This window comes from Zonotrichia albicollis, chromosome 26 (genome assembly GCF_047830755.1).
Source record: "Zonotrichia albicollis isolate bZonAlb1 chromosome 26, bZonAlb1.hap1, whole genome shotgun sequence".
NCBI classification, from domain to species: domain Eukaryota; kingdom Metazoa; phylum Chordata; class Aves; order Passeriformes; family Passerellidae; genus Zonotrichia; species Zonotrichia albicollis.
Window position 1 is genome coordinate 8,717,935 of NC_133844.1, and position 21,839 is coordinate 8,739,773.

Genomic DNA, 21,839 nt, shown 5'->3' on the forward strand with positions numbered 1-21,839 from the left:
AGGTGCCACCCAGGGATGAGAGTGGCACTGCTCCCACAGCTCTGAGTGACCAGAGCTGAACTCTGGGCCTTGACAAGGCAATCAGGGCACATCACCCACATTTAAACACAACACACTCCAGGAAATTATATTTTTTATTTCCATTTTCCAAATTTCAATCAGAATATCGGCTTCAAAAATAAATGGAGTAAGGTAACAAACTGGTGGGATAACAAAACAGCAACCCTAAGCTACAACTGCACAGGGGAAACTCCAGGATACACCTTGACCCATTAAATATTGCCCCTCTTCTCCAACAGCAGCTGAAAGGAGTAAAACATTTCACCTTCAACAGCATCCAAGAGATTGTTGGGAGTGCAGGAACAGACCAGAAAAACTCAGCTTTCCTCTTTCCAAGGACACCAGGATAGCAAAACAGAGTGTTGAAAAATATTTACAAATATATCTACAAGACACGGCTACAGCGCTGCCAGGGCGCCCCCAGGCCCTGGAGCTGCTCCTCCCTCCAGGCAGGAGCAGATGTCCCCAGCCCTGCTCCCGTTAAGAGCCATCCTGCTGGTCCTCGATCTTGGGGGCCAGGTAGTACTTGAGGTGTCCCATGTCAGCGATCTTGTACTCCACAACTGGGGAGAGAATGAACACAGGGGGTTCAGGGGGCTCTACAGGAAATCCAGCCCCAGCTCCCGCTTCTGCCCAGGCACTCACCCAGAGGAACATCTGCAGACATGCTGAGCGTCACCGTGGGGGACAGGGGGGTGGCTTTGGTGAAGAAGTTCAGGTACCTCAGGGCGAAGGTCAGCTGCACGGGCTCGTTCATCTCTATTGTGACCTGGTGAGCAGGGCAGCATTGCAGAGCCTTCCCCAGGGCTGCTCCCCCTGCCCAGCCCTGCTGCAGCTCCCAGGGGAACACTGAGGGACCCAGGGACCCCAGGGAGCTGTCCCTGCTCGCTGCATGTGGCACCCAGGGACCTGCAGAAAGGCCCTTTCCAACCCAGGGTGGCACCCAGAGACCTCTAAAATCCCCTTTCCAACCCAGGGTGGCACCCAGGGACCTCTAAAATCCCCTTTCCAGCCCCAGGGACCTGCAGAAAGGCCCTTTCCAACCCCAGGGTGGCACTCAGGGACCTCTAAAATGCCCTTTCCAACCCCAGGGTGGCACCCAGGGACCTCTAAAATGCCCTTTCCAGCCCAGGGTGGCACCCAGGGACCTCTAAAATGCCCTTTCCAGCCCCAGGGTGGCACTCAGTGACCTCTAAAATGCCCTTTCCAACCCCAGGATGGCACTCAGGGACCTCTAAAATGCCCTTTCCAACCCCAGGATGGCACTCAGTGACCTCTAAAATCCCCTTTCCAACCCAGGGTGGCACTCAGGGACCTCTAAAATGCCCTTTCCAGCCCCAGGGTGGCACCCAGGGACCTCTAAAATGCCCTTTCCAACCCCAGGGTGGCACTCAGTGACCTCTAAAATGCCCTTTCCAACCCAGGGTGGCACCCAGGTACCACCTCCAGAAAGTCCCTTTCCAACCCAGGGTGGCACTCAGGGACCTCTAAAATGCCCTTTCCAACCCAGGGTGGCACTCAGGGACCTGCAGAAAGGCCCTTTCCAACCCAGGGTGGCACTCAGGGACCTCTAAAATCCCCTTTCCAACCCAGGGTGGCACTCAGGGACCTCTAAAATGCTCTTTCCAACCCAGGGTGGCACTCAGTGACCTCTAAAATCCCCTTTCCAACCCCAGGGTGGCACTCAGGGACCACCTCCAGAAAGGCCCTTTCCAGCCCCAGCTCCAGGATCCCCCCAGCCCCAGCCCTGCCCCACTCACAGCCTCCTCCTCCTTGTCCACGTTGCTGGTCTGGGACAGTTTGATGTTGCCGTTGCCCAGCTCGCCGTTGGCAGAGAACTTGACGCCGTCCTTGGCGCACGAGATGACCACGGCGTCGCCGATGTGGCTCAGGTCGCGGCAGATGCGCGCGAACTCCGCCGAGGGCATCTTCACCACGCAGCTGTACTCCTGCTCCTGGGGACAGGGACAGCCTCAGGGACACTGTGCCACCCCTGGGGCCCTCACAGTGCCACCCTGGCAGCCCCAAGGCTGTGGTGTTTCAGTCACTCAATTGTTACTTACTGGGATTCCCAGCTGCTCCACGTCGAGATCCATCAGCTTCATCTCGTAATCAGAAACCTTCTCCTGGTCTGGGCAAGCAAAGCTCAGTGACACCAAATGGCAGCAGGACTGCTGCCAGTCCCCATTCCCTCCAGGTACAGCCACCTCAATAAATGCAATGTGATTTCCCTCTGTTCCCTTAGAGCTGGAACTCTGAGAATGCCCTGGCAGCCTTTTACAGGCTTTAAGGATACAGCCAAACCCACCTGTGAGCAGCCTGAGAGAGCCTTCCTCTCACAAAAAAATTACTTATAATATTTAATGTTTTATAACTTGATCAAGTTTCAATCTCCAGACTGTTCCAACAATCAGGTATCTCCTCTCCCTCCTGCACCCCTGAACACACCCCAGTACCAAAGATTTCCCAAACCCCACTCACTGGGTGCCTCGAACACCAGGGCCAGGGTGTCGGCGTTGTCCTCGGCCCGCAGGGTGATGATGTCCTCGTTCCCTGCACACTTCAGGATCTTGGACATGCTGCAGGGGACAAAGGCAGGTCACTGACGGGGCTGGGAGCTGACAGGGCAGGAGGGGATGGGATATTACAGTGTTCAGGAAAGGTGGGTGTATGGGGAGCCCCCCAGTGCTTGATCACCCACAAAGTTCTTTCACGTACACGGGGCGGAACCTCCCATGATCAGCTCCTGCCTGTTCCTCCTGTCCCATGGCTGGATCCATCCTGACCCCTCCCATGGATATTTACACACATGGATGACTTCCCTCTCTCAGCAGTCTCCTCAGCCTTTCCTCATAACGGACACGCTCCAGACCCCTCATCTTTGTCCCGGGACCTCCGTGTCTCTGCTCTGCTGCGGAACGCAGAGCTGGGCACAGCGCTCCAGAAGCGCCTCACAGGGCTGACCAGCGGGGCAGGAAGGAGCAGGAGTGGGTCCCTCCCAGCCCGCGGCAGGGTCTGAAGCTGTCACCGCTTCCCCAGCCGGGGCCATGGCGCCCAGCGCTGCCTTTTCCCGCCACTCGGCGCCGGCAGTGACGTCACGGCAACGACGCGCCCCGCGCGCGCCGCGAAAAACGGCGCGAGAGCGGTGAGGGGAATGGGGGGGGAGAGAGAGAAAAGGACTGGGGGGGCTCCGAGCGCCCCCGGGACCCCCCACACCTCCGGAGCAACCCTCGCCCCCACATCTCCCCTCACACCCTTCCCCGGCAGCCCCCGCTGCCCTGAGCGCCAGAGCCCCCGGGCCTGCTCGGCCGCCCCATGGCAGCGCTCTATGAGAGCCCGCCGCCGGCTGACCTGGACAGGTTGACGCCCATGGCGATGTTGCGGTCGCAGCGGTAGGTGTCGAAGCCCTCCGATCGCAGCGTGAGCTGCACCAGCGAGACGTGAGAGGAGTCCATACTCTGCAGGCTGATGCCGCCCGAGCCCAGGTCCCAGCAGGCCTCGGTGATGAGGTCCTTGAGGGCCTCCAGCACTCGCTTGAGCACCGAGCCCTGCACCAGCCGCGCCTCGAACATCTTGGCAGCACCAGCGGGAGCGGCACGGACGGAGTCGAAAACGGAACAACTGAAATACAGCGAGGCGGCTTGCCAAGCCCCTTTTATGCACTCTGCCGCCCCGCCCACCGCCGCGCGACAGCCAATCACCAGCGCCACTCTCCACTTTTAGCCCAGCCCCCGTCCGAGCTCACATACAGGGCCCTGCCGCGCTGCGACCAATCACAGCGCCGCTCTTCCCCTTAGCCCCGCCCCTCCGTGGGGCGGGAGCCAATCACCGCTTGGGTTACAGAGGCCCGCGTCCTGCCTAGGGCCTAGTTCCTGCAGCGCCGCCGGCGCCGCACACGGTGCCTGGCCCGTACGGACGGCTCGGTGGCGCGCCTCTCCTCGGGCACCGTGTGCTGACCGAAAAGCGGCCATAGCACAAACCCGCTTGTCCCTAAACACAAACCCCTCACGCTTCTCCCGGCGCCCGGGGACCTTCCCGCGCCACACATCATGGCGGCTCCCTCCATCCGGGTACACCTGGGCGCCGCCATGCCTCATCCCATAGCCCCGCCCCTCGCCTATCCCACGCCTCCCATTGGCCGCCGGCCCCGCGGGCACGCCTGGGCGTGGCCACCCCCCGCGCGCCCCGGCCCCGCCCCTCCGGCCTATTGGTGGGCGGTGGTTTTGCCGGTGCGGTGTCGCCCCCTGGCGGCGGCGGCGCGGCGCGGCGGGTCCGGCATGAGCGAGGCGCGGCTGCGGCCCGGGCGCGGCCCCGGCGGGGCCCGAGACCCCCAGGACAAGGTGGGGAGCGGCCCCGGCGGGCCTCGGGGCGCGGGGGCACCGGGAGAACCGGCGAGCACCGGGGGGAGCGGGGCCCGCACGCCCTGCGCACTGCAGGGTCCCGGCGGCCCGCGGTGAGGCCGCTGCGAGGGCCCCGCGCTCGGGGAGCTCGCCCCGGGCTCGGGGTGTTCGGTCCGGGGAGCAGATCCCGCACCCGGGGCCGCGAGGAGGAGTGAGCGGGGCTGGGCGGGGAGCGGGTTTGGGCAGGGCGCAGGTGGGGACGGCGCGGGGATGGCGGGGCCGGGCCCGGGGCGTGAGCGGGGGGTAAAACCTGCCCTGAATCATCCCTGGGAATAGCAGGGGGTAAAAACCTGCCCTGAATCATCCCTGGGGAGTGATGGGGGGTAAAAACCTGCCCTGAATCATTCCTGGGAGGTAACAGGGGGTAAAAACCTGCCCTGGGACCCCTAAAACGTCCCTAGGGAATGGCAGGGGGATTAAAACCCTGCCCTAAATCATCCCCAGGGAATAACAGGGGATCCAAACCTGCCTTGGGACCCCCTAAATCATCCCCAGGGAGCTATGGGGGGTTAAAAACCTGCCTAGGACCCCCTAAATCATCCCTAGGGAATGACAGGGATGTTCCATACCTGCCCTGGGACCCCCTAAATCATCCCCAGGGAGTGATGTGGGGTTCCAAACCTGCCTTTAGGGAAGGGTTTGGGATGTCACAAATCATCCCCAGGGAGTGACAGGGAGGTTCCAAACCTGCCCTTAAGGAAGGGTTTGGTTCCTTCTAAATCGTCCCTAAGAAATGTCAGGGGTGTTCCAAACCTGCCTTGAGGAAGAGTTTGGGATGTCCTAAATCATCCCCAGGGAATGACAGGGGGTCCAAACCTGCCTTGGGACCCCCTAAATCATCTCCAGGGAGTGATGGGAGGGGTCCAAACCTGCCTTGGGACCCCCTAAATGATCCCCAGGGAAGGAGCTGGGGGTCCCAAACCCCTCAGGATCCCTCAGGGAAGGGTTTGGCACCTCCCAAGCCACCCCAGGGAATTTTCTGGTTTAATGAGGGCTGTCATTGCCTTTCTGCAAAGGGAAAAGTTTCACTTTCAGGCAGGAGAGGCACGGGCAGCAGCCCTGGCTCTGTGTCCCTGTGCCATCCCTCCACCAGCCCTGCGTGCCCAGGGTTACTCCGTGAGTCATTTGTCACCTTTGTCACCTCTGCCGCTGCCCCTCCCCAGGGAGGAGGGGACAGGACTGTGTAAACAGCGAGTGCAGGAGCTGCAGGGAGGAGCAGCTCTGCCTTTGGTGCCCTTGGTTTGGGACTGATCCATCAGCCCCCAGCAGCAGCAAATGGATGTTTGCTCCATTAGTGCACCGAGGGCGCAGCTCTGAGCAGCATGAAACCATCAGGCAGGGCACTTCTGCAATTTCAATGCGATTTCAGTGCAATTTCAGTGCGATTTCAGTGCGATTTCAATGCGATTTCAATGCAATTTCAATGCCAGTTAAGCACCTGCTGGAGGCTGTACGGGCAGGTTTGGGGGAACTTCGTGGTGCTGCTGTGCTCTGGGACAGAAGTGCTGGCAATTGTCACCCTGGGGTGGCTCTGGGGGCTCTGCCTCCCTCCCTGGAGCTCTGAGGTGGCTCCAGATGTGCACAGGTGAGGCCTCGGGCTGTGTCCATCCCCGCTGGAGTTTGCTGTGCAGCAGAAAAGCTTCAGGGAGTTTTATATTCCATTTTTGTGTGGTGAGATGTGGAGGACTGGCAGGGCTGGTGCACAACAAACAGGCTGGGATTGGCTTTAGCTGTCCCTAAAGGAGCTCAGAGGACAATCCTGTGTCCCCAAAGGTCACAGGACAATCCTGTGTCCCTCCTGTTCCAGCTGCCAGCTCTGCTGCCTGAAAGAGCAGCTCCGTTTCCCTTTCCAGCATTTATTTCGTAACATTTTCTGTCACAGCCTTTGGTTAAAACAGTGCCTGGCTCCAAGGAGAGCACCTGAAAAATGGCATTTCTGGGGCTGATTCCATGTGCCAGCCCTGGGTGCTGAGCTGGGATCTGTGCTGAGGGTTTTTGGCTGGATCTGAGCTGGGATGTGTTGGGATCTGTGCTGGATCTGAGCTGGGATTTGTCTGGATCTGAGCTGGGATCTGTGCTGGGATCTGTGCTGAGGATTTTTGTCTGGATCTGAGCTGGGATCTGTGCTGAGGATTTCTGGCTGGATCTGAGCTGGGATCTGTGCTGAGGGTTTTTGGCAGGCTCGTTTCCATGGCAGTGAGATCATGGCTGCATGTTTGTGTGACAAAAACCATCTCAGTGTGAGCAGAAATGTCTCCCCACCCTCGGGAGGGAGGGGAGATGTTTAAAGAGAGCTCAAACTCAATTTTCTGTGTGTCTTCTCTTCAGGATGGTGAAATATCCGCTGACAAACGCTGCTCAGAGCTCTGGGTTTCATGGATAGGAAAAAGGAAAGTGAGCAGGAATCTGGATTTTCCCAGCCCTGCTCCACAGGAGAGGCAGCCCTGGCAGCGATTTGGGCTTTTGCTCGTTCTCCTCATGGTGCCTTGTGCAGAAATCAGGGAATTGGGATAAATTCTGATTCTGTTCCTGCATTCCTGTCCCCAATGCTCTGCAGCCCTGCTCGTCCCTGGCAATCACCCCTGAAATCCCCCAGGGATTTTCAGCTGCCTCCACCTGACAGAGCCTCCCTGTCCCTGTTTGATTGCAGAGCTTGCCACTGACATCATTATTATTATTATTATTATTATTATTATTATTATTGTTACTATTACTAAAACTATTATTACAATTACTATATAACATATAACATAAACATATATATATATAATATAATATTATTGTATAATATATAGCATATATATTATGTATGTTATATATTTATAACATATTATATATTATTTTATAATATATAATATATAATATATAACATATAATTAATATATAATATATAATATATAATATATTATATATAATATGATATATAACAATAAGACGTGTCAGTGGCTGCAGTGGCAATATATTATGTATAATAATAATAATAATAATTTAATATTTATTATTATTAAATAATAAATTAATAAATTAAATTAATTTACCAATTATCCCGGGGGGAATACTTGCCTTTTCCTGCTTCCAGTGAGGAGCACCCCCAGCTGCAGCCAGCACGTTGGGTTGTTTTGGAGCCCTGCACACAATGAGCCTTCATCCGCTGCAGCCTCACTGTTTGCAGAGCCGCCAGCATTTGTCAGCTCAGCTCCCCCTGTGCTTTTCCTGCTGCCAGAGCCGCTTCTCAGGGAGTTTGCCTTGCTGGGTGCTCCCCAGGGAGTGGCTTTTCCTTCCTTCCTCCCCTTCCTTCAGGAGCAGGATGGAGCTGAAAGCAGGGGCAGCCGTGCAGCTCTGGGGTGGCTCAGGATGGAGCTGAAAGCAGGGGCAGCCGTGCAGCTCTGGGGTGGCTCAGGATGGAGCTGACACCAGGGGCAGCCGTGCAGCTCTGGGCTGGCTCAGGATGGAGCTGACACCAGGGGCAGATGTGCAGCTCTGGGCTGGCTCAGGATGGAGCTGACACCAGGGGCAGCCGTGCAGCTCTGGCCTTGGCTCTGGCTCAGGATGGAGCTGAAAGCAGGGGCAGACGTGCAGCTCTGGGCTGGCTCAGGATGGAGCTGAAAGCAGGGGCAGACGTGCAGCTCTGGGCTGGCTCAGGATGGAGCTGAAAGCAGGGGCAGACGTGCAGCTCTGGGCTGGCTCAGGATGGAGCTGGGCTGGCTCAGGATGGAGCTGAAACCTGGGGCAGACGTGCAGCTCTGGGCTGGCTCAGGATGGAGCTGAAACCTGGGGCAGACGTGCAGCTCTGGGCTGGCTCAGGATGGAGCTGAAATCAGGGGCAGCCGTGCAGCTCTGGCTGAGGATGGAGCTGAAATCAGGGGCAGATGTGCAGCTCTGGCCTTGGCTCTGGCTCAGAGGGAAAAGTGGCCCTGGAAGGGCCAGGGCTGCCCTAAATCCCCTCGCAGCCCTGCCCCAGCTGGGTTTGTGCAGCCCCAAGCACAGGCCTGGGTGTGTGCAGCAGGGCAGGGCGTTTTCCTTTCGGGGTCTTGTGGAACAGAAAAGAAAGACTCTGCAAAGGACATGTGATCAAATGAAATGCAATTAAAAATAAAAAAAAAAAAAAACAGAAAATGTGGAGATGTAGTGACTGCAGGAAAGCGGTCTGGCAGGAAATGAGGTGCAGTGCAAAGGACAAAAGAGGCCAAATCCAGCTGTGCCTGTGCAGCACCTGGGGCTGCTGCTGCCCTGGGGGATGCCTGGGCCAGGCTGATAAGGGTGATAAGCCACCCTCTTCCTCCTCAGCTGCCTGGGGATCAGCTCAGGGCTATTTTTAGTGTCCTCAAGCAGCCAAGGCTGTCTGTGAGCCTGGAGCCTGCCCGCTTGGAGACCTTTCTCCTGCTAATTTGGGCAGTGCTGCATTCCCTCAGACCCGCCTGCAGACTGGGACCTTGTCAGAACTGCTGCTAACAAGGCCTGGAGCACTTGGAGATGGTCATGGATGAGCCTGGGGGCATCTGTGGCTGTGCAGGGCCTGTTCTGTGCCTGCTCTGAGGCTGAGGGGCCAGCAGAGCCCTCCTGGTGCCACTCAGGATGTTTCTCATGTGCTACCCTGGGCAGGGGTAAGGAGGATATTTCCTTCTGCTCCCTGGTGAGCGTGGGCAGCCCAGGGTGGCTGCTGGAGGTGCTTGGCTCTGTCTGTGCTGCAGGAGTCAGAGTCTGAGAACAGGCTGGATGGAGAGACAGCGTCAGACAGCGAGAGCAAGTCCGAGTTCGGGGGGTCCTCGCCTGTGCCCACCTCAGATGACACCCCAGAGGTGCTGAACAGGGCCCTCTCCAACCTGTCCTCGAGGTAAAGCACTCCCTGGGGGGCTCTGTCCATCCATCCCTGTCCGTCCATCCATCCCTGTCCATCCATCCCTGTCCGTCCATCCCTGTCCATCCATCCATCCCTGTCCATCCATCACTGTCCATCCATCCCTGTCCATCCATCCCGGTCCATCACTGTCCATCCTTGTCCATCCCTGTCCATCCATCCCGGTCCATCACTGTCCATCCTTGTCTATCCCTGTCCATCCATCCCGGTCCATCCCTGTCCATCCATCCCTGTCCATCCCTGTCCATCCATCCTGTCCATCACTGCCTGAGCAGTGCTCTGTCCGTCCCTGTCCATCCGTCCCTGTCCATCCGTCCCTGTCCATCCATCCCGGTCCATCCCTGTCCATCCATCCCTGTCTATCCCTCCTGTCCATCACTGCCCTCTCCATCCTCCCTGAGGTTTCCCAGCAGGAAGCACTGAGGGTTCCACAGCCAGGGCCATCTCCTCGTGCAGAGCAGTGTGGGGAGGGGGAATGGTCCCCATTCCATGGGAATTGATCCTGCAGCTGCTCCAGGGGCTGGGGAAGCTGCAGAGAGGAGCAGGGGCTGCCCTGGCCCACCTCAGTGCCCTGGGGGTGCTCAGCTCTGCACCCACTGAGGCTGAGCTGCAGCCTGGCCTTTATCAGCGCATCGAGGTCTCTCTGCACCCCTGAGAGGAAATTTGGGGTTTGCAGGGCTGGCTTTGCTTCCTGTGCACACAGACAGCACAGTTTGCTGGGCTGCTTTGCTCTGCCTTGCCTTTCTCTGATGTTTTCCTTCTCTCTGGCCCAGATGGAAGAACTGGTGGGTGAGAGGGATCCTTACGCTGGCCATGATCACCTTCTTCTTCATCATCATCTACCTGGGCCCCATGGTCCTGATGACAATAGTGAGTGCTCCAGGGGGGAGTCCTGGCCTTCCCTGCAGTGGGGAGAGCTTGTGGGGAGCTCCAGCCTCGTGCCCAGAGATCCTGGGGGAATCTGCCATGGGACTGGCAGGGAAAAATGCCATCCTGAGTTTCCCTTGGGAGGGAAAAATGCCATTCTGAGCTTTCCAGGTGGGATTGGGAGGGAAAAACTTCACCCAGAGTCTCCCAGGTGGGCCTGGGAGGTGCCTGAGGAGCTGGGCCTGTGCAGGTGCCAGGGCCTGTGCAGGTGCCAGGGCCTGTGCAGTGCCAGGGGCTGTGCAGTGCCAGGGGCTCTGCTCTGTCTCCTGGAGGGCACAGGTGCTGCCCAGGGGTTCCATGCCCGCTGTCCTTGCTGTGCAGGTGATGTGTGTGCAGATCAAATGCTTCCACGAGATCATCACCATCGGCTACAACGTGTACCACTCCTACGACCTGCCCTGGTTCAGGACGCTCAGCTGGTGAGTGAGGGCACCCACCCACCTGGGCACCAACCTGGGCATCCAACTGGGCATCAACCTGGGCACCCACCTGGGCACACACCTGGGCTCTCAACTGGCCAGGCACTTGCAGCTGTGTGTGAATTACTTCCCCCAGCTGTGTATAAATTAAATTATTCCCCCCCCCCCAGGTATTTCCTGCTGTGTGTGAATTATTTCTTCTACGGGGAGACGGTCACTGATTATTTCTTCACGCTGGTGCAGAGGGAGGAGCCGCTGAGGATCCTCAGCAAATACCATCGCTTCATCTCCTTCGCCCTCTACCTCACAGGTGGGCACACCTGGCACACCTGGGCACACCTGGGCTGGGGGGAATCTGCCCACAGTGCAGGAAATCTCTGCTCCCCAGGGATGCTGAAGTCTTTACAATGAGGAGAAACCCCCAAAATTTTCATATCTTCTTTATATATTTAATATATTTATAGTTCTTTTTCTATTTAAATAGAAATAATAATTTATTTAAAGATATATATATTAAAAATAATATATTAATATGTATTATTAATATATTACTAAATTAATATATTAATAAACGAATATGTCTTATATATTTAGATAATATATTAATATATATTTGTATATAATATATTAATATATTATAATGTAATATATAATAATGTATTTGTATATTTATATTTATATAGCATATATTTAGGTATAATATAAATTTATAGTTTTATTTTTTATTGTTATTTAAATATAAAATAGTATTCTACTTAAATGTATATTTTATTTTTTATATTTTAAAAATATAATAAAATATATATATGTATATTTACATTTTAATTTTTACTCAAATATAAAATATTTTATTTAAATGAATATTTTCTATTTTAAAAATATAGTTATATATAAGTATATGTAATATATAAATCCCAGCAGGGATGTGGGCTCTGCCTGCGCAGCCCCTGCAGCTCTCACTGTGCCCCTGTCTCTCCGCAGGGTTCTGCATGTTTGTGCTGAGCCTGGTGAAGAAGCACTACCGCCTGCAGTTCTACATGGTGAGCTGCCAGCCCTGGGGCTGCTGGGGGAAATTCAGCTTTTAGTGAGGCTCAAATTCAGGGGCTGCTGGGCTTAAAATTCAGGTTTTAGTGAGGTTAAAATTCAGGGGCTGCTGGGGTTAAAATTCGGGTTTTAGTGAGGTTAAAATTCAGGGGCTGCTGGGGTTAAAATTCGGGTTTTAGTGAGGTTCAAATTCAGGGGCTGCTGGGGTTAAAATTCAGTTTTTAGTGAGGCTAAAATTCAGGGGCTGCTGGGGTTAAAATTCAGGTTTTAGTGAGGTTAAAATTCAAGGTCTTTTGTTGTTAAAGTTCAGGTCTTGATGAGGTTAAAATCAAGGTCCTGGTGAGGTTAAAATTAATGTTTTGATGAGGTTAAATTTGGGGTCTGGTGAGGTTGAATTCAGGATTTGGTGAGGTTGAATTCAGGATTTGGTGAGGTTGAATTCAGGATTTGGTGAGGTTGAATTTGGGGTTTGGTGAGGTTGAATTTGGGGTTTGGTGAGGTTGAATTCAGGTTTTGATGAGGTTGAATTTGGGGTTTGGTGAGGTTGAATTCGGGCTTCAGTGGTTCAGTCAAACCCAGCCTGTCTGCTCAGCTCTTCCTCCAGCACTGAGATCTTCCTGAGGGGTCCCAGGCTGGAATAACTCAGCACCAGAGAGCTCATCCTGCTTCTCTGGCTAATTAATAGACAGATAATTAATGGATGAATGAGCTCTGTGAGGGTGCTGTCCTCTCTTGCAGTTTGGCTGGACCCACGTGACGTTGCTGATCGTGGTCACCCAGTCCCACCTCATCATCCACAACCTGTTTGAAGGAATGATCTGGTGAGTTTGCCCTGCTTTGGCTTGTGCAGCCTGAAAAAAGCTGGGTTTTCACAGAATCCCTCTGTATGTTCTGTTCTATTCTATTCTATTCTATTCTATTCTATTCTATTCTATTCTATTCTATTCTACTCTACTCTACTCTACTCTACTCTACTCTACTCTATTCTATTCTACTCTGAAAATAATGAAACTAATTACTATTTAATTAATTAATTTATTAATAATTTATTAATAGATTGATTATTGAGTTAAATAAATATTTTTACTCCGTCGCTAATAAATTTAATCTGTTTTTTTAATCAATACAGTTCTTTAATCAATTAACTTTTATTACACAATACCACTACTCTAACACTAATCATTTATATTTTTACTCTATGTATTCTTATCACAATGCATCTTTCACGGTTCTAATTCTCTACAATACTCAATCTTTTTGCAAAACTATATTTTAAAACTTGTCAAGACTTATTCCTGGTTCAGTCTTTCTCTCAGCAGTGTCATCTCCATTCTCGAACTTCAGTCAGCACTTAATTGAAAATACAGAATCAATATTTTAATTTAATATTTATTTTAAATAGTTTAATTGGAATTGGTTTTTATGAAATATTAAGAATAACGTGCAAACCGTGCTGTGCCTCAGGTTCATCGTGCCCATCTCCTGTGTGATCTGCAATGACATCATGGCCTACATGTTTGGTTTCTTCTTCGGCCGCACGCCGCTCATCAAGGTTTGGGTTTGGGGCAAAAATGGGGAGATTTGGGGCAAAAATGGGGAGATTTGGGGGCAAAAATGGGGATTTGAGCTCCTTGGGCTCCACCAGCTCTGCTTTGGGGCCTCCACTGGGGCTGAAGCAAATCTCCAAAGTAAATCTGCGTCCCACTCTTTGAGGCTGAAATTTAATTTAATTTAATTTAATTTTATTGATTTTTATTGAATTTTACTGAATTTAATTTAATTTAAATTCAATTCAATAGCGTTCAATAAAATTCAATGAAATTAATGTAATTTGATCTAATTAAATTCAATAAAGTTCAATTAAATTTGTTTCATTGAATTTTATTTACTTGAATTGAATTGAATTTAAATTCAATTCAATCCAATTCAATTAATTTAATTTAGTTTTATTTTATGAAATTAAATCATCAGACCACTGAGGTGGGAAGATGGTCGAGTCCAGCTGTTGTTGCAGAGATGGACACAACCCTTGTTTTTCTAGAACAGTTGAATTTTTATTGTTCACAGCTTCTTTTTATATGGTGTTAGAAGGCGCTGTGTTTGAATTTATCAGGTTAGTAAATGATTGAACCTCAGTGTCTTGATTGATAAATAATAATGGTTAGTGACTGTGTAATATAATATATATATAATCCTACATAATGACAATGGTTACTGTATATGTTTATTAAACTTTTTTTTTCTAGGCAGTTTACAGTTTTTCTTTACTGATTTTCATGGAATAGACTTCTTATTTTTATACACGTAAATCGTTTTTCTTACAAGAATTTTGATTTCTCTGCTCTCTCTCTGGCAGCTCTCCCCAAAGAAGACCTGGGAGGGTTTTATTGGAGGATTTTTTTCCACTGTTCTCTTTGGGTTGCTGGTGAGTGTCCACGGTGGAGCTTCCTCCACTGCAGCTTTTCCTTTTTAGGGTCCTATTTTCCCTTTTTAGGGTTTTCTGTTAAAAAGTGTTCTCAGGCTTGAATCTCTGTCAGGTGTTTCACCTTTTCTTGCTGCCCTGAATTTCTGCCAGGTATTAAATTTTTCTGGCTAACGGGGTTTGAATCTCTCAGATATTTCACCTTTCCTTGCTGCCCAGGTTGGAATCTCTCTGAGACATTAAACTTCCCTTGCTGACAGGGTTTGAATCTCTGTCAGATATTAAATTTGTCTGACTGACAGGGTTTGAATCTCTGAGCTTTCTCACAGCTTCCTGAGACATATCTCTGTTCGGAGGATGTGTGATTACCACAATTAATCTCCTTAATGAACCTGGGAGAGCGTGTGGCAGTCACATTTTCTGAAAACTCCCTTTGCCCAGGATTTCTCTCCTGGGAAGCTGAGAAGCCTCAGAGAAAAAGGAAAACAATTTTACCTCATTGCTTCTCCTGTGTTTTGCTGCTTTGGAATGTGTTGGAGATCGTTTCATTGGTTTCATGTGAATTATTTTGATTTATTGGCCAATTATGGCCGAGCTGTGTGGAGGCTCTGGAAAGAGTCACGAATTTTCATTATTATCACTGAATGACGAGACTGGAAGAGACCTCTGAGATCATCAGTCCACCCTGTGCCCCAGCACCTCACCCAGGCTATAGCACAGCCTTTCCCCTGACAAATTCTGTTTTTCCTTCTCTCCCTGGAGCTGTCCTACGTGATGTCGGGCTACCGCTGCTTCACGTGCCCCGTGGAGTTCAACAACGACACCAACAGCTTCACGGTGGACTGCGAGCCCTCGGAGCTGTTCCAGCTGCAGGAGTACAACATCCCCGTGCTGCTGCACTCCGTGCTGGGCTGGGTAGGCTCCCTGTGCCCTGCCGGGGGCTGGCAGCAGCCACGAGGGGCAGGGCTGTGCTCTGGGGGTCACAGCTAAGGGGGAGGGCGGCCGAGTTTGGGGATCCCAGGGGAATGAGCCCAGATCTGCTGGGACATGAATCCAGAGATCCGTAAGGAATGAGATCCCAGATCTGCTGGGACATGAACCCGGTTCCAGAGATCCCAAAGGAATGTTCCCAAATCTGGTGGGACATGAGCTCAGTGCCAGAGATCCCAAAGGAATGAGCCCAGATCTGCTGGGACATGAGCCCAGTTCCAGAGATCCCAAAGGAATGATCCCAAATGTGCTGGGACATGAGCTTACCTGAAAGCCCCCTGAGCTCCAGCCTGGGGACAGGGAGCAGGGCAGGGATGAGGAGGACAGGGAGCAGGGCAGGCTCTGAAGGGGCAGGGATGAGGAGGACAGGGAGCAGGACAGGCCCTGAAGGTGCCCTGTGTGTGTTTTGTGCAGAGGACCGTGAGGATGTACCCCTTCCAGATCCACAGCATCGCCCTGTCCACCTTCGCCTCCCTCATTGGGCCCTTCGGCGGCTTCTTCGCCAGCGGCTTCAAGAGGGCCTTCAAAATCAAGGTGAGCACGGGGTTTGGGGAAGAGGAGGGAGGTTTGGGGGGATCACTGAGGTGTTGGGGAGGTCCTGGAGGTGTTGGGGAGGTCCTGGAGGTGTTGAGGAAGTCACAGAGGTTTTGGGGAGGTCATGGAGATTTTAGGAAGAGCATGGAGGTTTTGAGGAGGTCCTGGAGGTTTTGAGGAGAGGATAGAGGTTTTGGGGAGGAAACACAAAGTGGTTGTTGCAGTCCCAGAGCTCCAGGGGAAAGGGAAGGGAGCTTTGTTCAGGCACAGATAAAATGCTGGAGCAGGATTTGGTGTTTTGACCAAAAGGGAAGAGACCTCAAGGTTGTAACTGTGGTATTCCAAACCCTGCTGTGGTGCAGGTGGGGGAAGGAAGACCCAGGCAGGAAATTTTGCAATCTGAGGTTTGTCTTGCAGGCTGGTTTCACATCCAAAGAGCCTGTGCTCAGTTAGGATGCCTTGAGAGGCAGGGCAGGGTGGCAGCAGATAAACATTTTAAACATTTGCCCTGAGCCTCGCTGAGCCTCGCTGCCCCTCCGGCTCCAGCAGCTCCATCAAGGAGAAACTTCCAGAAGCAGGGAGACATCAAACCAGATTTCCTTGGTGTGGGCAGGGCTGAGTGAGGTGTGTGGGGGCAGCAGGGCAGCACAGGCGCTGGGAAGGGCTCAGTGCCACCCCTGTGCCCTGCAGGACTTTGCCAACACCATCCCAGGCCACGGGGGCATCATGGATCGCTTCGACTGCCAGTACCTGATGGCCACCTTTGTCAACGTCTACATTGCCAGCTTCATCAGGTAACAGCAGGGCCATTCACGGCTCAGGAGGGCTGATCAGCTCTCTGGTATTTGATTTTTATTAGGAAACCCATTGTGTTTACAGACAGTTATGATACAGGCACAGCTACCTGGTTCTGTGCTTAAAGCACTGAAACCTGGCAGGGTTTTATTGGAGGGGATTTTCTGCTGTTCTTTTTGGGTTGTTGGTGAGTGCCCATCGTGGAGCTGCCTCCACTGCAGCTTTCCCTTCCCAGGGTTCTGTTACAAAATGCACTCAGGCTTGAATTTCTGTCAGGTATTTCACCTTTTCTTGCTGCCCAGGTTTGAATCTCTCAGATATTAAACTTCTTTTGCTGCCCTGAATCTCTATCAGCTATTTCACCTTTTCTTGCTGCCCAGGTTTGAATGTCTGTCAGATATTTCACCTTTTCTTGCTGCCCTGAATTTCTCTCAGATATTTCCCCTTTTCTTGTTGCCCAGGTTGTTGAATTTCTGGTAGATATTTCACCTTTTCTTGCTGCCCTAAATCTCTATCAGATATTTCACCTTTTCTTGTTGCCCAGGTTTGAATTTCTGGCAGATATTTCACCTTTTTTTGCAGCCCAGGTTTGAATCTCTGTCAGGTATTAAATTTTTCTTGCTGCCCTGAATTTCTGTCAGATATTTCACCTTTTTTTTGCTGACAGGGTTTGAATCTCTCTCAGAGAAATACCTGATTCAAAGCCTGTCAGCAAACAAAGGCTCCCAGGGGGATGCACAGCACAGCAATGAACATTGTGGTGGCACTGCAGCCTTTGCTGAGCCCAATTTTGTGTTCCAGGGGCCCCAACCCCAGCAAACTGATCCAGCAGTTCCTGACCCTGCGGCCAGAGCAGCAGCTGCACATCTTCAACACCCTCAAAGCTCACCTGGTGGACAGGGGGGTGCTGGCCAGCCTGGAGGATGCATAGGCAGAGCTTGGAGCAGGACTGAGAGCGCACAGGCCTCCTCCAGGGAGTCCCCTGATTTCAGACAATAACAAGGCCTCATTTCACTGTAACTTTTTCTTCCTTTCTTGGTAAATGTTTGCATTTGTGGTTTATTTTATTTTTTTTTTTCTAAGTAATATATTTATAGAGCTTTGGTTGAAAGAGCAAATGCTGGGTTTGTAGCTGGGGGGTGGTGGAGCAGGAGGGGATGGGTGCTGTCCTGCTCAGGGGGCAGCTCTGGGACCCTCCTGTGCTGGGCAATGTCCCGAGGCAATTCCTGCCCCAGGGCATCTCCTGGCACAGGGAGAGGATCCTGTGTGAGCCCCTTCCCGCTGCAGCTGCTCTCAGTGCTGCTCCTGCAGTGCCTCTCACATTCCCTCCCCTCTGCCCTGGCAAATCCCATTTCTGTGGCCACCCAAGGCAGGAGCAGGCTGGGCACGGGGAGTGGCAGCTGTGTGTGGGAACGTGGGAGCTTCAGATCCCCCAAAACCCATGGAAGTAAATCAGATTTAGAGGTTTCATTGAGCAATTCCTGCCAGGTGAGAACAATTTTTAAACTCCTTGGTTTGCTTCCCCCATTAAATAACCTTTAGAACCACACTTCTTCATTTCTCCAAGCTTGGAAACCCCAGGTGGGATGTCTGGAGGAGCCTGGGCAGCAGTTCCCAGGCAGTTGCTGGGGGTTTTGTTTTCTTTCAGGGATCATGTCTGTTTGTTACTTGAGTTGTAGAAGTCGTGCTGCTGAGTTTACCAAGGTCTGTGTTGCATTTCAGTCTGGGTTCATTTCTCTGCAGGCTTCTGTCCTGCTTGGCTCACTGAATCTTGTCAGAGGTAGTTTGTACGTTATAGCTGCAGGTTTTATGAAGTACTTTCCTTTATTTTGTCATACTTTTTTATTATTTAAAAACGAGAGAGCCCTAAAGATTGTAAAACTTTCCTTCTTTTTTTCTTTTCTTTATTTTTTTTTTTTGGTGACCAGATAGTGAAAATATCCCCATTTACTCCTCGTGCAAACACGAGGGGACTCTGATTTTCCTTCTTTCCATAGTTTGTGCATGGGAGAGAGAAACTTTACCTTGTTTTAGCCCAGGGAACGAGTGGCAGGGAGAGCTCCTGCAGAACTACATTGGAGTTTTCAAACACATTGGAGTTTTCGAGCAGTTGCTGCCACAAAGCTTCAGCCACACGTGAGCCCTGCACCTGCTTGGCATCAGCAGAGAACAAGCCACCTAAAAATGCCCAAAATTCAGAGCTTTTCGCAGCCTGAGTGTGTGTAAATGCACGGCAGAGGTGCCAGCCATGCCCTGTCCTGCCCTGCTGTGGGGCTGTGCTGGGCTCTGCTCCCTGGCCAGGCTGGGTGGGAAGCACAGGAGGCTCTGCTCTTACAAAGCATTCCCAATTCCTGCTGGAAGGTTCTGTCCAGGACTGCCTGTCGTGTTCTCGTGGCTTTCTCCTGGTTGTGGATTCCTCCTGTGCTTGCTCCCCTCCAGCTGCAATTAGGTTTTTATTTATTTTCTGTCCACGGAGCAGATGTTGCTGCAAGCCCCTGACACAGAAACTGCAGAGGAGAAGGAGGTGCCCCCACCTTGCCCAGGGCAGTGTTTGGGCAGTGTTAATTGATTTAAATTAAAATTAATTTTAATGTGGGGCAGTGCCAGGGGGGCTGCCTGGGTGCCCCTGCCCTTTGCCCAAAGCCCTGGCAGAAGTGACAGTGTTGATAAATATCCCAAAGCTGTGCTCTGTCCTTAGTGAGAAATCCCTTGGTGGGTTTTTAGTCTCCTGCTCGTCTGCTTTAACCCTTTAGTTCCTCTCGTGCTGTGAGCAGCAGGGCAGGGCTTTGCTGGGCCAGGGCTGTCAGTGCTGGTGTGGGCACTGGAGGGCAAAGCAGCTCCAGGGAGCAGCAGCAGCTCTGCTTGGGTGCCTGCCCTGCCACAAATGGCCTGGTCAGAAGTGAATCTTCTGATCAGAAATGTCCTGATTAGAAATGTCCTGATCAGAAATTAATTCTGTGATGAGAAGTGTCCTGATCAGAAATTAATTCCCTGATCAGAACTGTGCTGATCAGACAATGCCCTGATGAGAAAATTCTCTGATTAGAAAATGCCCTGATTAGAAAATGCCCTGATCAGACATTCCTTGATCAGACAATTCCCTCATTAGAAATTCTCTCATCAGACAATTCCTTGATCAGACAATACCCTGATTAGAAAATGCCCTGATGAGAAATGCCCTGATGAGAAATGCCCTGATCAGACATTCCCTGATCAGAAATTCCCTGACCAGCTTTATTCCTGCCCCCTCCCTCCAAACCTGGGCTGCTCCTCACGGGCAGAGCTGCCTGGGAAGGATTTCCTGCATGGAAAAAAATCCCTTGAAAGCCATTGAAGAGTGGAGCAGTGGAGGCAGGGAGGGAGCTGGGGTCTGGGGTTGTCTGCAGGTTGTGCAGCCGAGCTCACAGGGCTGGGGGCTGAGTTGGACCCTGGGTTTGGGTCCCACCTCCTGGGGCATCCTGCAGGTGTGCTCTGGGCCTGGGGTGGGAGTTTGGGAAGGACGGGAGCTGCAGGCCTGGCTCTGGCTGTTCCTGCTGCCCAGGGATGTGCAGGAGCCCTCGTGGCCCTGGGGATGCTGAACTGGGGGGATTTGGGGCCAGAGTGACCCCAGGGACGGGGCAGATGTGCAGGGCTGGAGCTCAGCCTGGCACGGGGGAAGGTTCAGAGCAGGGAAGGTGCAAAGGGACAGGGCAGGGCAGGGGGTGCTGCCAGCTGGGAGCGGGGGACAGGGACAGGATCCCCATCAAGGCCCCAGGGAGGGGGCAGTGCCCGTGGGGATGGCACACTGGGCACCCCCAGGTGATCTTTGGGTTTGGACACGGGTTTGACCCAAGGCTGGGCCAGGCCTGGGGACACCTGGGTGGGAATTTCGCTTTTCCTTGCCTGGTTGTAGCCCAGGTGGGAGCCCCTCCTCAGGGAAGCACCAGAGCTGGGATCAGCCTGGGTTAAACAGAGTTAGCAGGGTGAAACTGAATTGCCAGGGTGAAACTGAATTGCCAGGGTGAAACTGAATTGCCAGGGTGAAAACAGGATTCCTGGAGTTAAACTGAATTCCCAGGGTTAAACAGAATTCCCTGGGCTCAGCAGTGCCCCTGAGCTGAGGGCAGCTCTTGCGTGGAGCTGGGATCCTGCAGCATCCCCCAGAGCTCCCAGGGAATGTCACCTCCAGGGAATGTCACCCTCCAGGGAATGTCACATCCCAGGGAATGTCACATCCCAGGGAATGTCACATCCCAGGGAATGTCACCTCCAGGGAATGTCACATCCCAGGGAATGTCACCCTCCAGGGAATGTCACCCTCCCAGGGAATGTCACCTCCAGGGAATGTCACATCCCAGGGAATGTCACCTCCAGGGGATGTCACCTCCAGGGAATGTCGCATCCCAGGGAATGTCGCATCCCAGGGAATGTCACATCCCAGGGAATGTCACCTCCAGGGAATGTCACATCCCAGGGAATGTCGCATCCCAGGGAATGTCACCCTCCAGGGAATGTCACATCCCAGGGAATGTCGCATCCCAGGGAATGTCACCTCCAGGGAATGTCACATCCCAGGGAATGTCACCTCCAGGGAATGTCACATCCCAGGGAATGTCACATCCCAGGGAATGTCGCATCCCAGGGAATGTCACCCTCCAGGGAATGTCACATCCCAGGGAATGTCACCCTCCAGGGAATGTCACATCCCAGGGGATGTCACCCTCCAGGGAATGTCACATCCCAGGGAATGTCGCATCCCAGGGAATGTCGCATCCCAGGGAATGTCACATCCCAGGGAATGTCACCTCCAGGGAATGTCACCTCCAGGGAATGTCACCCTCCAGGGAATGTCACCCTCCAGGGGATGTCACCTCCAGGGAATGTCACATCCCAGGGAATGTCACATCCCAGGGAATGTCACCCTCCAGGGGATGTCGCATCCCAGGGAATGTCACATCCCAGGGAATGTCACCTCCAGGGAATGTCACCCTCCAGGGAATGTCACCCTCCAGGGGATGTCACCTCCAGGGAATGTCACATCCCAGGGAATGTCACCCTCCAGGGAATGTCACCCTCCAGGGAATGTCACCTCCAGGGGATGTCACATCCCAGGGAATGTCACCCTCCAGGGAATGTCACCCTCCAGGGGATGTCACCCTCCAGGGAATGTCACATCCCAGGGAATGTCACCCTCCAGGGAATGTCACCCTCCAGGGAATGTCACCTCCAGGGGATGTCACCTCCAGGGGATGTCACATCCCAGGGAATGTCACCTCCAGGGAATGTCACCCTCCCGGGAATGTCACCTCCAGGGAATGTCACCTCCAGGGAATGTCACCTCCAGGGAATGTCACCCTCCAGGGGATGTCACCTCCAGGGGATGTCACCTCCAGGGGATGTCACCCTCCAGG

The 21,839-nt window shown here is 52.6% G+C and overlaps 2 protein-coding genes and 1 long non-coding RNA gene across 4 annotated transcripts; 1 reads left to right on the plus strand and 2 right to left on the minus strand.

Moving 5' to 3' along the window:
- Positions 1-116: 116 nt before the first annotated feature.
- PCNA (proliferating cell nuclear antigen) lies at positions 117-3,759 on the minus strand. Of its 2 annotated transcripts, XM_074559117.1 has the most exons (6): positions 3,412-3,742; positions 2,542-2,639; positions 2,124-2,191; positions 1,821-2,015; positions 706-829; positions 117-623 (listed from the first exon to the last, which is right to left on the minus strand). In XM_074559117.1, exons 1-6 carry the CDS (start codon positions 3,630-3,632, stop codon positions 541-543), a joined length of 789 nt encoding a protein of 262 aa, XP_074415218.1. In that variant the 5' UTR covers positions 3,633-3,742; the 3' UTR covers positions 117-540. The 2 variants fall into 2 exon arrangements, with proteins under 2 accessions (XP_074415218.1, XP_074415219.1); XM_074559118.1 differs by lacking the exons at positions 117-623; positions 706-829 and adding an exon at positions 1,363-1,417 and having other exon boundaries at positions 1,753-2,015; positions 3,412-3,759.
- A 335-nt stretch (positions 3,760-4,094) lies between these two features.
- Positions 4,095-18,634, plus strand: CDS2 (CDP-diacylglycerol synthase 2). The gene is made up of 13 exons (XM_074559116.1): positions 4,095-4,400; positions 9,152-9,294; positions 10,092-10,188; positions 10,567-10,664; positions 10,835-10,974; positions 11,646-11,704; positions 12,447-12,529; positions 13,173-13,260; positions 14,065-14,133; positions 14,893-15,045; positions 15,535-15,654; positions 16,345-16,448; positions 17,251-18,634. The coding sequence occupies exons 1-13, from the start codon at positions 4,110-4,112 to the stop codon at positions 17,378-17,380; spliced, it is 1,575 nt and encodes a 524-aa protein (XP_074415217.1). The 5' UTR covers positions 4,095-4,109; the 3' UTR covers positions 17,381-18,634.
- On the minus strand, positions 18,560-20,741 carry LOC141731890 (uncharacterized). The gene is made up of 2 exons (XR_012583791.1): positions 20,645-20,741; positions 18,560-20,611 (listed from the first exon to the last, which is right to left on the minus strand). It is a non-coding gene; the product is annotated as an uncharacterized LOC141731890 (long non-coding RNA).
- Between the last annotated feature and the right edge of the window lie 1,098 nt (positions 20,742-21,839).